At 38.5% G+C, this 13,775-nt stretch overlaps 1 protein-coding gene across 1 annotated transcript; it reads left to right on the top strand.

Moving 5' to 3' along the window:
- The first annotated feature begins 1,446 nt into the window (after window positions 1-1,446).
- Window positions 1,447-13,199, top strand: LOC110061275 (protein DD3-3-like). Its single transcript, XM_089290749.1, has 11 exons — window positions 1,447-1,713; window positions 3,279-3,356; window positions 3,543-3,897; window positions 5,233-5,445; window positions 5,946-6,312; window positions 6,583-6,642; window positions 8,330-8,528; window positions 9,779-9,863; window positions 10,512-10,583; window positions 11,483-11,644; window positions 12,260-13,199. Exons 1-11 carry the CDS (start codon window positions 1,462-1,464, stop codon window positions 12,469-12,471), a joined length of 2,055 nt encoding a protein of 684 aa, XP_089146875.1. The 5' UTR covers window positions 1,447-1,461; the 3' UTR covers window positions 12,472-13,199.
- The last annotated feature ends 576 nt before the right edge of the window (window positions 13,200-13,775 follow it).

Below are 13,775 nucleotides of genomic sequence, written 5' to 3'. Positions count from 1 at the left end.
AGTCCACCCTACGAGGCTTAACAAAAAAAAAATCCTAACAAAGAATGACATATGTAAAAAGTAACTAAGAAAGAAAGAATGAAGCGAAACAAACTGAGATAGAAAGTGTTTGGTTCTGAGGATTAGCTGATCACCACGTGATATACCCTGTCCCATATACCCCTGCATTATTAGACAATGCAGGTGTAAAGTGGAGTCAAGTAGTCATGATCAAGAAATTATCGAGGTATGTAATGTAATTGTGATTCACAGAAAGTGTGTAAAGTTTTATCTTTACGCTGAATATAAAAAAATAAGTTAAGATTAAAAAACAGCAAACGACAACAACAACAACAACAAAAAACATCAGGAGTACCTCTGAGGGATAAACGCCAAGAATTCCAGCAAGTCTATAAGCACAAGAACCATTCTGGTGAGCGCCTTTAGGGTTCCCTTGCAACTTTCTGTTCAGTAAGGGAGTCACAATCACTAGCCCAAGGGTTCCTACTCACTAGCTGGTGACACAAACAGACCTCAAACCGTATCACAAGGTTCATTTTGTATAAGAACTTTTAGTTTGTCTTATTTTCTGTGAAAATTCACTGAGCCTACAACCAACATTGTCATAACCTGACAATGTGCAAATAGGGGTCTGTGAGTTTAAATGAAACAATTAAATTAAAGTTCAAGTTCAAAGTTCAAGTTCAATGTCAGTTCCTGGTTATCAGTTCCTTGCCGGCAATTTACTTCAGTTATTTCTCTTTGCTTTCAAAATGGAAGGGAACAACATTTTAAGAACATCAGTTCATCCTCAACTTCAGTTTAAATTTATGATCGTTCCCTGAGGCTCAGTCTAAACGTGTGGCATGGTTTTTTTTTTTTGCACAATAATGGCATATTGCATTCCTTCCCCGAAACCTTTGATTTGTTCTTAAATTGCCAAATGCACCGCAGAGTATGAACTCGTGTCATAGAGGAACCACAAATTTCAAACTTACAGGGCCTAGAACCCTTCAGAATTTCTTAAGAATAACTATGGAATTAGAGACTCAGTCAATGAAATACCGTAAAGAAAAGACTCACGGAGCCTGGGACCCCACTGCCCGGTGAGGTCACTATATAAAGCAGAACGCAGACTACACTAACGCCTGATAAAAACCAAAATACCCGAAGGGTAACTGCCATAGCTTGGAAACAAACTTTCAGACTGCGAGCAGTCTGCAGGGTTAGCTTTGGTAGGGTAATAGTCGACCAGGCTGACCTGCAGTAGTCATGAAAAATCTGGGAAAATGAGAACAATCTAGATTTCAGTGCGGGTCGTGAAGCAAAAAGAAAGTAGACTGTGAAGTGGACCGTGAAGTGGGCCGTGAAAAGCCCTTGAGTGGGTAAGTCGCGCGTGACTTACAGTTAATATCATTTCCGGCACTACGTCATTTGCCATTTTTGACACTCGACCCGGAAGTGAAGATTCCACAGCCAAATATGGTAATGATAACATCGACGCAGCCTTTCGTACCTGGTGCAAGTAAAAGGTTGTGCAGGCTGATTTCGAAATCACGAATTTGTTACTTCTCGAGCCTGGCAGTAATGGAACCTTTGAATATTGCACTGGTTGCCATTCTGTTGTCTTGTTGCCATGCAGACATTTACATGCACAATCCTCGAGGAACGAATAATCGTCTGAACGAGAGATCGGCGCAGAGAAAAAATGCCAACAGACTCTTCGATTCTCAGGTACAGATAGTGCACAAAGTAGTTCTGTTACTTCAATATCTTAAAGCAGTCTTGGTAATTATCACTTCCCAAAATGAACTTCTCTACGGATTTAATGATCTTGAATTGCGTGAATAATGAATTAGGAGTTCAACTTATTGGCGCCATGTTTGACCAATATGGATTTCACGCAAAAAATAGTTTTAATAGTTTTATGATCTCTGGTGGGAAGTGTTGCATGCAGTGCTATTGATTTGTGTGGAGTTAAACTGTATGAAAAAGATAAGGCAGCTGTTTAAAAAATAGTAAACTGAGTTTCTCGAACGTTTAATATTTGGCTAACAATTCTAACCTTCGGGGAGGGTTTCAAGGCTCTTCACTGTAGAGTAAACTTGGGAAGTCTTACCATCTTTTGATACGTATTTTACACACTGTTTGTATCAGTATGATAATGCTAGTGGCTAGATGGCTGATATCCAGAAACAGCCTTTTCAAGGCCGTCTATGGAAAAGTTTTAAAACTTTATGTAGACTACATGCCTGGTGGTCCGTCTGGAACTTAAGTTAGTGGTTAGCCTGATAACTGTTCCCAGATGGAATTAGCCAATCAGAAGCCCTGTCTACTTGTCAATTTTGTCTTGCCATTGATAGTATTTTGGTGAGTCGCACTCAAACCAAATTACCTGTAGCAAGACCAAACTTGCCTGATAAGCTGCTAATTTATGATGCAGATTCTCTGGCTTTGTCAGTAGGCGTGATTATTTTCTTTTGCATGTACTTTTGCATTACACTTAACAAAGAGTAATGAGAGGCTGCCCACACAATCTACACTGGACTTCCTGGTGGATTGATACATTAGAGATCCCCTGGCTTACCAACATGTACTTAACTAGAGAAACAGGTCACTACAGCTACTTAATATATTTATCTGGCAGAATCAGTTTGTATCTGGGGGATTTAGTCTGTATTTCTAGGGGGGTTCCTAGGAAATCAAATAGAGTTGGTAGGTATGGTTTGTTACTCAAGCTGACCAGGGGAATCAAAAAAGGGTTCAGTTATCCTAAAGTGCTGGACCTAGGAGGTTTAGGGGGTTTGGTTGAACCCCCTAGATAAAAAAAAATGACACATTGTAACACACTGATTTGGCCTCAGAATGCCAGAAATTCCATTTCTGAGGACCCCAGTTTTAAAAATTTGCCAGAGAGGATGTCCCAGACCCCCTGGAGGAGACTGTCTTCAGTGTTCTGTATCTCAAACCCCCTTCTCTAAAATCCTGTATCCACCCCAGGTTATCTGAAAGATTTTCCTCAGAGTTAGTCATAAGAGACATTTATAAGTGCCCCTATAATTAGCTTCACAGACAAGACTTCTAACTTGATCCCTGTAATTTATTCTCTCTGCTTATTATCCTTCAAACTTCTAACATGTGAAGATTCCGTGATTCAAATTGTGTTGTATTCCCTGATATATTCCCATGCTCAGCTTAGGGATTAACAACATGGGAAAAAATTTGATGCTATAATACACAACCGGTTCATGCATAATTCAGTATGGAATGACTTGTATTGATTTTGTTTCTTTTCACAGAATAATAACCGTGGTGGATACAATGTTGGAGACAAAACAAACAAAGCTGCCACTAAAGCGCAAGATCAGTACAACATGGTACAGCACATAATGAATTTATTATGTAACTTACTGACAGTGTACAATAATGTTATGTCATTTAGATATATATTTTTACCCAATCTGTTACTCATACAAACTTTTTTAATGATCTGATTGGATGTACATCTAGATAGGGGTACTATGTACATTTTAACAACTCATTTTGCACTAAATGCTTTCCAGAATTTTTTCCAAAGTGGAGGCACAGACCAAGGTAAAACATTTCTCACATTTGAGTGGACCAATCAACATGGTTCTGGTGGGAATGATGTGACAAACCCTCACAAGATGAACAGTAATGTTGTGTTGCAGTATATGTGTCAGTGGGTTCCAGGACAGGACAAACCAAATGGCGATGTTAACACTTTGCGTAACGGTATCAATACAAACACACCGAAGTTTACAGCTACTACTAAGAAAGATGCTGAGACTCAAGCTCAGTATAAACAACGGAAAACTGGGAATATGGATATCAACAGAGGTTTGCATGAGTCATGGGAGTGGTATGATAAATGCAAGAGAAGAGAGCGAAACAAAGGTAAATAAGTGCTCCTTATTAATGCTGTAAACCAACAGCTAACAGAAGGACTGCATGGGAGGTGCGGTGGCCTCATGGTTAGTGCGCTCGTCTCCGGATCGAGCGGTCCAGGTTTGAGCCCTGGCCGGGGGACATTGTGTTGTGTTCTTGGGCAAAACACTTTACTCTCACAGTGCCTCTCTCCACCCAGGTGTATAAATGGGTACCAGTGAACTTAATGCTGGGGGTAACCCTGCGATGGACTAGCATCCCATCCAGGGGGGAGTAGAAATACTCCTAGTCGCTTCATGCTACAGAAACCGAGATAAGCTCCGGCCTGATGGGCCACTTGGCTCGCATGCAGACTTTACCTTACCTTACCTATTAATGTTGTAAACCAACAGCTAACAGAAGGAGTGGTAATGACCAATTGGTAGTTAAGAAGTGCCCCCCATAAATTACGTGATTGTTTTTTTTTTTTAACTACATGTATTCACATTTTTCCTCATATGCATTCATTATTCATTAATCCTCCTTGCCCCTCTTGATGCATAGTGCTTTCACTAGCTGTAGCTCTTTACCAGACTCTGTTTTTTGTAATCAGTCCAGCCCCACCCCATGTGGTGCTGAAGTTCTCCAGCTCTTTTGTCACTATGTGTCTCCAGGATTGTTTTGGTCTTCCCATTCCCCTCTTTATGCATTTTCTCTTGGGCCACACTTGCCAAGAAGCATTTATTGAATAATGAGAGACTGGGTCAGAGCTCTTGCATGTACCCTTAAGCATTTCTTGTGACATCAGCTAGAAGCCGGGTTCATATGGGTCCTGAAAAACCTGGAAAGTCCTGGAAGTACCCAAAGAAAGCTTGATTGTTCTCTTAGGAACTGGTCATTCATTAGAGGAGGGGGTGAGCTGGTGCATTTTCATTTTGCATTGGCACTAATGCATAAAGTAATGTGGTCCCCTTAAGGAGTGTGCACATGAAATGACATGACCCACCTTCAATCACAGTAACAGTTTAGGGCTGTCATTCACCAGTAGCCTTGATCTTCACACCCTGTAACAAACTTGTTACTTTATGAGTGGATTATATCAACGGCAGGCAAGTTCACCCGTAGCATCAAGGGCCAATCGAGTATACATAGTCGTAACAGGTGTTACAGGTTACGGCCCTTAATGACAGCCCTGCAGTTAAGATAGCCAATGGTAGCAAGGCTATCACCATTGTACAGCTGGTTCCAGGGTTTCCAGGAGCTGGGTTAAATACAATGAAGCTGCATGATATGGAAAAAGGTGACTTTTAATGCCATTTATACTGAGAAATGTATTAATTCCATTAATTTGTCAAACACTTACAGGTTTGTTCACTGCTGATCAAAAGTTAGCCGGTCAAGAGAGTATCTACACAAGGCAGAATCCCACAGGCACACGGCGAGGATATGAGTGTCCAGAGGAGAGGGACTATTATCCATACTGGCATCCAACAGAGTGGAAAGACATTGCAATTTTAACCAGTGATACGTCTAAGTGTGAATATTATAAGAAGCACAGCTTTAATGTTGAACCAAAAGGTAAATTTATACAAATAAAATTGTGAGTACTTTGGGATTTTTGGTGATGTACAGTCATGCAATCAAAGTTAAAAATCTTCACCTGCATTTAAGTAAGTTTTACGTCCTGGGTGGAGTGGGGTGGGTTAGGGGTGGGCTGGGGGAGTAGCGGTATTTAGTCTTGTAGCATGTGGTCACTGGTAAAACTGTTAGGGATCCTCACAGACTTGACTTCTACACAGTCATGTAGATTTATGTTTAACTTATCTACATGTAGTTATTAAGAGTTATTTGAGGACTTTCTGGTTGTATAGGATCTTAACTAATTAAGAATTGTAAAAAAAATACCCAGTGTAGCGATCCATTAGTTGATGTGCCGAAATATTGCCTGGTGTGCCTTTGACAGTCATTGAATTGACGTTGGTATTATTATAAAAAAGATAATTTGATTCATTGATCACGAATCAATTCATGTATAATTAATCAATCCTTAAATGATGCTGTCTTTGATCCACAAATAGGAGAGTGTGTTGAGTATTACCCTGGTGGAAAAGTACGCAAACACTGGTCAAAGTACAACAATGCCAAAGATTGCACAGACAACAATGGGAAATGGATGATATTTACAAATTTCCTTGAGAAGATGCCTCCCCAGTACAATAAAGAGAAGAGCTGTCAGGAGGCAGGAGATCGTTTTGTTTGGGGCATCCCTCATGGCTCTGATAAGCCCCAGTGCTTGGTGAAACTTGATGAACCATACTGTGGCCAGGCTCCTTGGACACGGGACAATCACCTTGGTAACACTCCAGAGGGTGTGACTCCAAACTTTACTTGGACAATTCCTAACTTTCCATCTGGTCATGCTCAGCGCTGTGTTTTTAGAATAAGGTAAGCATATACATGCCACACATTCATGTAATACATATGTACAGTGTTGTAACTTACTCCATTCCATCTTATGCACTTCAGAAATTCTAGCTGAAAAGTACATGTGTAGATGAATTCCAGAAATGTCCCGTTTTGTATGTTATGTCTTGGACAGATGTTTTAAGAAGTGTCTGTTTTTGGTCCACTAGCTCAATTCCCTACAGCTACAAATGGTCCTGACCAATTAATTTTAATTCAAAAAATTTTAAATAGCTGTTCTTCACTTTTCAGATATAACATATCCACTGATGACTATGATCGCTGGAGCACTAATGCTACTTTTAACAATAAGTAAGGATGAGTACTTGTACCCAATTCATACATTAATTAATATTTTGTGGAGTGAAATTCAGAGAGATCATTATTATCACACCTGACCAAGTTGGTAGTTCAAGAATGGTCATTTGTAAATTCATTCACACTCAGGGTCAGTGCCATTTATCCAGTTTTGTAGCTCCTATAGATCTGACCTTGATCTGGTCCAAATAATATTATTGAAAGGCCGCGTGCAGGAATGTCCCCTAGATTTTTCGAGCTGAATTTTGGCATGTGGGCTTCATTTAACTTGAGAAACATTGCTCTGAAGTTTTTTTTGCTGGTTTGCACTTCGTTTTCAAGAAATAATGTGTGCAAAAAAACTCAGTTTTCCTAGTGTTATCGTTTGGAGATCTTTTGTTGAACTTTTGAAGATACCTTTTATCTCGCTGGACAATGAAGTCACCAAAGCACCCCATTTGCCACTAGTTGTTCGAACCGATACAAGTTTTGTATTCATATAATTAAGCTAATTTCCTACTGTTGCTTCGTTAGCACAAGCGATTAAGGCGCTGAACGGGCCGGAATTTAATTCATTAATTTTTGGTCCTGACACACTGGTCAATTTTTTCTTTTGGGGTGTCTGGAAAACCCGAATAGCGAATAGCGAATAGTCGCGAATAGTGAATGGTGAATAGTCCCGAATAGTGCAAATAGTGGCGAACAGTTGCGAAAAGTGGCGAATTATGACGAATAGTCGTTAATAGTCACCGCTTTACATCTAATATCCAGCATTAATTATAAATTATCCAAATAAGCAACAGAATTTCAGTGGATTTATTACCTTTTCTTCTCTGGACTCAGGCTAGCAGGCTGTCCATCGCCGACATTAAGAAATCAGAAAACACAAGGATAACCTAATAAAGTTAAAACAGCCGGAAGAAATTACGTTTAGAAACGGGTGTCTGGAAAACCCGAATAGGAAATAGCAAATAGTCGCGAATAACGACCAGTGAATAGTCCCGAATAGCGAATAGCAAACAGTTTGAATAGTGCGAATAGTGGCGAACAGTCTCGAATGGTGGTGAATAGTGGCAAATAGTGGTAAATACATTTAGTGGCAAATAGTGGCAAATAGTAGTAAATAGGGTACCCAGTATCTCGCAGTCAACCTCATAGCAACTTAGGATGGGATTTTCCCGCTAAAAAGCACGGGTGCTTATCAGGACAAAAGGTGTTTCCAAACGTAATTTCTTCTGTTTTAACTGCTGCAAAAGCGTAAATACGTCTTTATTAGGTTATCCTTGTGTTTTCTGTTTTCTTAATGTCGGCGATGGACAGCCTACTAGCCTGAGTCCAGAGAAGAAAAGGTAATAAATCCACTGAAATTCTGTTGCTTATTTGGATAATTAATTAACACTGGATATTAGATCTAAAGCAGTGACTATTGACAACTATTCGTCACTATTCGCCACTTTTTGCAACTGTTCGCCACTATTCGCACTATTCGAGACTATTCGCACTATTCAGGACTATTCGCCATTCACTATTCGCGACAATTCGCTATTCGCTATTCAGGTTTTCCAGACACCCTTTCTTTCGGTCTTCTTCTCCTCTTCTTTCAAAAACCAAAACATCTATTTAAAAAGATATGTGCTGTCGATGCTGCTAAAAGTATCCGTTTGACTGTGGAATGATATTGTATGTTGTGAATCATTTTCAGGTTGATTCAGCAAAACCCTGCTGTTGACATTGGTGGTTCGTCACCATTAAAACTTGCAATAAATACAGCTCAATATGGAAGGACATTCCAGGACAGATCACACATAATTCAGCTAAGCCAACGGTTAACAGATGCTGTACCATTTGACAAAAACATTTACAATTTGAATGTTCGTGGAAAGAGAGGCAACATTGTACAGGTATTGTCAGTAATAATGGATCAAACAGAGTTCGTTTAATTATTAAGAAGTTATTTCTCAAGATTGTATCACTGCACTGCATGAGTGGCTTTAAAAACTTGCGTCACTTTTTCATCCAAACGGAAGTAAAAATAAAACCAGTAATTGGCTGATCACTCTAGCCACGCAATCAAAAAGTGCAAACAGTCCAGTGAACCAATCAAAACTCAAACACAAAGCATGGCGGAATGTATGCAAGTGAGTCACAGTTATACAGTCACATTATATACGCATTTCCTCATGCTTTGTGTTTTAGTTTTGACTGGTTCACTGGACTGCCTACTTGTAGTCTATTTGGTTTTGGTTTTATGACACTCAGTTGAAAACAGCTCTATGAACTTTATAATTAAAAGCAATATCTAGTTGAGTAATATACTACAATGTATGTCAAGTATGGGTTTTATTTTCTAACTTCTTTGCAGAGTACTAATAATGTGAGAGGAAAAATCAATATTCAATGTAATCAATATTCAATATTCAATAAATTCAATGTACAATACTTTTAAGGTACCAATAATGTGAGAGGAAAAATCAATATTCAATGTACTTGATATAGTAATGTCCGGTGTTATCAGAGCAACTTCACAAGCTTAATTCTTAGTACAAGAATTGCTGATTATGATAAATTGTCAAGGCCGAAACAACCGGCTAATTATAATAATAGATAATATTGGTAAATTGTGAAATTAAAATGATTTGGGATAATTTGGGATAATTTCTGTTCATTTGCACCCATCAAACTCCTAATGATTCAAACTTTGTTGAATTCCTTGAAGGTTTGAGTTAGCCGGGGTCAACTGTACTTATGTTTATTAAGTATCATTACATGCAAGTATAATTCATAAATACATAATGCCCCGGCCCAATGATCACAACATTTCAATGCAACATATCACAACACTGTTGTGCGCAACTTGTTGTGTGCATTTGGCCACTTTGTTGTGACGTGTTGAGACATGTTGGGTGTTGAAAATATCAACCTCTGATAAGTGGCAACACTTTGCAACAGGGTGGTCAAATGTACACAACATGTGCCCAGCAATGTTGCAATATGTTGCATTGAAATCTTGTGATCGTTTCCCAGGGCTTAACTTCAGATCTAGAGATTTTAATTTAAAACCAGCAATGTCCATTAAAATTCTTAATAAACACACTGACATATTTTAATTGTTTACTGTATTTATTGATTAATTTTTGTTATATTTTTGCAGGTTTATCCAGCTGTTGAATATGATTTTGTTCCCAACAAATTAAACATCAAAAAAGAAACTGATGTGGTTCACATTCAGTGGACAGGTAGAGTGATTGATTTAACATGCATGGGATGGGAGGGGGTGGGGGAGTAGGGTGAAAGGCATATTGAGGGGGAGGGGGGCAGGAGCTTGTGAAACCAATATCCTTAGTGGTCCCCTGTGTTATCCATGAGAACAGGATAAAAGTCAGGGGAGGCTGAGAAGTGGAATGCAGGGCTGTCATTAAGTTTTGATTCACCTGTAGCCTTGATCTTCACACCCATAACAAACTTGGTACTTTTTGGGTGAATTGTATCAACTACAGGTGAGTTCACCCGTAGCATCAAGGGTTATCAAACATCCTCAGCCGTAACAAGTATTATGGGTTACAGCCCATTATGACAACCCTGCAGTGTGTGAGGACAGGAATTGCATATCCTCTTTGTTGTTTCTCACTACGTAATTAATTTATAATTATGATATTGAACAGGGGCTCCTCATTTCATAACTGTATGACAAACATCTAGAATTAAGCCACAAGCTTAATTGGTGCAGCAACAGTTTTGAAACCAAAAATGTTTTTTTTTTTAATCACTATCCTTCACGGATTTGTCTGTGTTTGATTTGCAACAAAATGTATATATGTAGATGTTTATGCTTTTCCTGGATTTTACAACAAGAATTTATTGATCACTCTTTTTTTTTTTTTCAGGCTCCAACTCTCATAATAACAACAACCCAGCTGGTGATGGACAAGCCGGGGATGCTGGGGAAGGGAACAGTGGTAATATTGCTGTCCCTTGTGATAAATATTAAGATTAGTTTTAATTTTTTACATAAGGAAGCATATATGTAGATGATGGGAGGTGTGGTGGCCTCATGCTTAATGTGCTGGACTCCAGGTCTGGCTGTCCAGATTTCAGCCCTGCCTGGGCTTGTTCTGCTCTGTTCTTGGGCAAGACATTTTCCCCTCACAGTGCCTCTATCCACCCAGTTGTATAAATGGGTAAATTGTTGAGGTAATATGGCAGAATGGTAGAGAGTACCCTGCAATGGATCGAGTGGGGGCTTGGGAGGGATTGGGGGGGGGGGGGGGGGGCAGATTCAAATATCATGAATAGTGTAAATCCTTAATTGCTTGAGCCTTCATACAATTACTCATTATATGACTGGGAAAACCATAAAAGTGTACGCATTAATTAGCACTGCAGTGCGAATTGAGAATTAACGATAAATTGGGCTGCTCTCAGCCAATCACAATGAATTAGTTTTCTCAGTTATATAATAAACTATCCAATGGTGCATCTAGAAAATTTAAGGATGCACAAAGTTGGCCAGTGCATAGTGTACAGAATCACAGATGCGCAATGAGACGGTTACTGGCATGTTCAAGTTTGGAGCTAATAACTATGTAAGCTACATGCAAGATTTATGTAAATAATGCTCATCCTTTAACATAGTACGTGACACTTTTATACAGTCAGTTTATGTAGCGCTAGTGGACTAAATGAGAGTATAGCCTCCATGCTGCTCATTCAACCACCCCCTTACTCTATTCTCCTAGTGGCATTTTTGCATAGCAAGCATTTTTTTGCACCAATTTTAGCCTTATTCAACGGTATACGTGTAAGACAGACGTATTGCTGTTCACAAGCTTAAATACAACCTGTCTATATTTCACAGGTACAGACAGAAATAACATGGTGGAAACAGAAAATTCTTTGGACAACTATCCCCTCCCTTGGGAAGTGTCCAAACTTTTCCAGGGTGCCACCGCTGTTTGGACAAGTCTAGAATTAAAAACTCCGAAACCAGAAGACATTGCTGTGAGCTTAGCAAGTGCAGGTACATTGGACACATTAAATTCCACACCTCATGTACATCGAAGGAAAATGCTAATTCTCAGATTTCTCAGTATGTCTGCATGTTCAGCACTCCCAAATGCCAGGTTCAAGATTCTCCAACAATAATTATGATCCCTACTGTATGTCAAGAGACTTTTGAACTTTATTTGACCGCAGTATAGCTTGTTTTACGTTGTGTTTCGTTTTGTTTCTAGAGCCAGTTTCATCATGCCACTATTCTTTCAGTCATGTGCATGCCCCTTAACATTTTGAGACCCAAGATCCCTTTAGCATACATGTGTGAAGTATAACCGGCATGTTTTGAAATGCGTAACTTCTTTTTCCTGTTAGACTTCTCGAGTCCACCAAAAAAAGCCTTTAAAACGATTATTAGCCCTCAGGTTCTTTGCTGAAAGCTTTGACTTCGTAACTGAAAGGTAACTGCAAGCTTAAACTGACGAAATCTTGAAAGAAAACAAAACCGCGAAAGAAGGGGAAAAACTAACAACAACAACAACACGGCCTGTGATAATTTAGTTCAAAAACCTTTAATCTATTCTTTTAAAATCATAAGCTTCAGATCAAAACATCAATCAATTATTTTTCATTTTTGAAGGGTACTACACCTGCCTACGGAAAAGCCAGGAATGTGACGCGGAGTCTGTGGAAACAAAGAAACCACAAATGGATTCTCTACTGAACAATGCACCAGCATCCTTTGGGGGCATTATGCTGCAATTTAGTAACAAAGGGTGTTTTTATTACATGTGCTCGCGAAATAACAACTTTTCAAACCGAAGTCAGAAAGGAGTGCTATGCATCACTTAAATTATTGATTCTGGATATTGCTCTTGATTTAATTGCGGCAAAACCTGACCGATCAACTAGTCTAGTGAGAGAATTTGTGCGATCTTGAAAAAGTTGTGTGTTAATGTAGATTTTTTTCAGAATAATATAAAGATTCGATATAACCAACACTTTGCCATATACGATATGAGCAAACTATAAAACCTTCAAACCAAATTGCAACCTTTTTTTTCGGAAGATGCAATCCCATTGTCAAATGAAATGCACATACATGTGGGAGTGGACCATACAAAGTAACTGGGGGGAGGGGAGAACATTTTCAGCTTCATTTTTGTTGTAACCTTTGAACATTACACGACTGTTTTACCCTTACGAACTCTGTATAATTTAGCGAGCAGTGCTCGCACTGTTTTTCTTTTTCTACTATTTGGAAAATTATCAGGGGAGATATTCCCCCTTACCCTAGTGGTTCTTCCCTTAGATTAAATTAAACTGTAAAATAACGGCAAAAAATTACATAATAATTTTGTGATGAAAGTGCTGGTCACTTTTTTCATTATGCTTAGATAACATTTTTCAATATTGCAAATTTTATTGCAATTTTTTTTTTGTTGGAATCTTTTTTTTTTTATGTACAAACCTAGAAAATAAATACAATTTTTTTGACTCTAAAAATAACAAGGTCACGTTGTTCACAGAAATATAAATTTTCACAATGAATTGATGAAATAAATCACTTTATCAGGTAATATTGTTTGTGTATGTTCATTTTGAAATAATTAGAGTGTGAGCCAATCGGAAAGCTAGAAATGAAATAAACGAGGGTGACAATTGACTTACTAGAAACCACAACTTTAACTCGAGCTTTCTTTTTTTAAAACTCGTATTCATCCGCATTAATAAGTTGTTGCTTTGCGTTTGAATAGAAGTCGTATTGAAGGAGAAGAAGATTGTCATCCTAAAAACGTATTTTGTGAAAGATAACAATACCGCTTAAAGGTTCAAGAGATTTATTGTTCATTGTAATGACTGTTGACTGAAATTCTGAGCTTCAATGTTGTAAATAATTATAAAAAACACTCAGTTGTCGAAAGAGAATAATGAAAATTATCAAGGATACTCCTGGAAAATTATCCAGGATACTCCTGGATAATTTTCATGGCAAAATTATCCAGGTGTTTCCTTTTTTATGGCTCTTTTCGTTCGAGTTTTTCGTTTACAAGTATTCAGTATTCAAATTCCTCTAAGAGTTTCAGTTACGTGTAATATTGAACGTTTGTGTTCATTATTATCTTCCGCTTCAACTTTGAAAATTTAACCTGTTT

This window comes from Orbicella faveolata, unplaced genomic scaffold (genome assembly GCF_042242905.1).
Source record: "Orbicella faveolata isolate gen_17 unplaced genomic scaffold, um_ofav_v1 contig_1, whole genome shotgun sequence".
In the NCBI taxonomy this organism is placed as follows: domain Eukaryota; kingdom Metazoa; phylum Cnidaria; class Anthozoa; order Scleractinia; family Merulinidae; genus Orbicella; species Orbicella faveolata.
This window is presented reverse-complemented; position numbering and strand designations above follow the sequence as displayed.

What these genes read in the sequence shown, in the direction of transcription:
- LOC110061275 (XM_089290749.1), top strand. Translation starts at nt 1,462, where the DNA reads ATGGTAATGATAACATCGACGCAGCCTTTCGTACCTGGTGCAAGTAAA. An exon ending in AATGCTACTTTTAACAATAA is followed by an intron (nt 6,643 to 8,329) that starts GTAAGGATGAGT and finishes AATCATTTTCAG; the next exon opens with GTTGATTCAGCAAAACCCTG. An exon ending in TGCTGGGGAAGGGAACAGTG is followed by an intron (nt 10,584 to 11,482) that starts GTAATATTGCTG and finishes TATATTTCACAG; the next exon opens with GTACAGACAGAAATAACATG.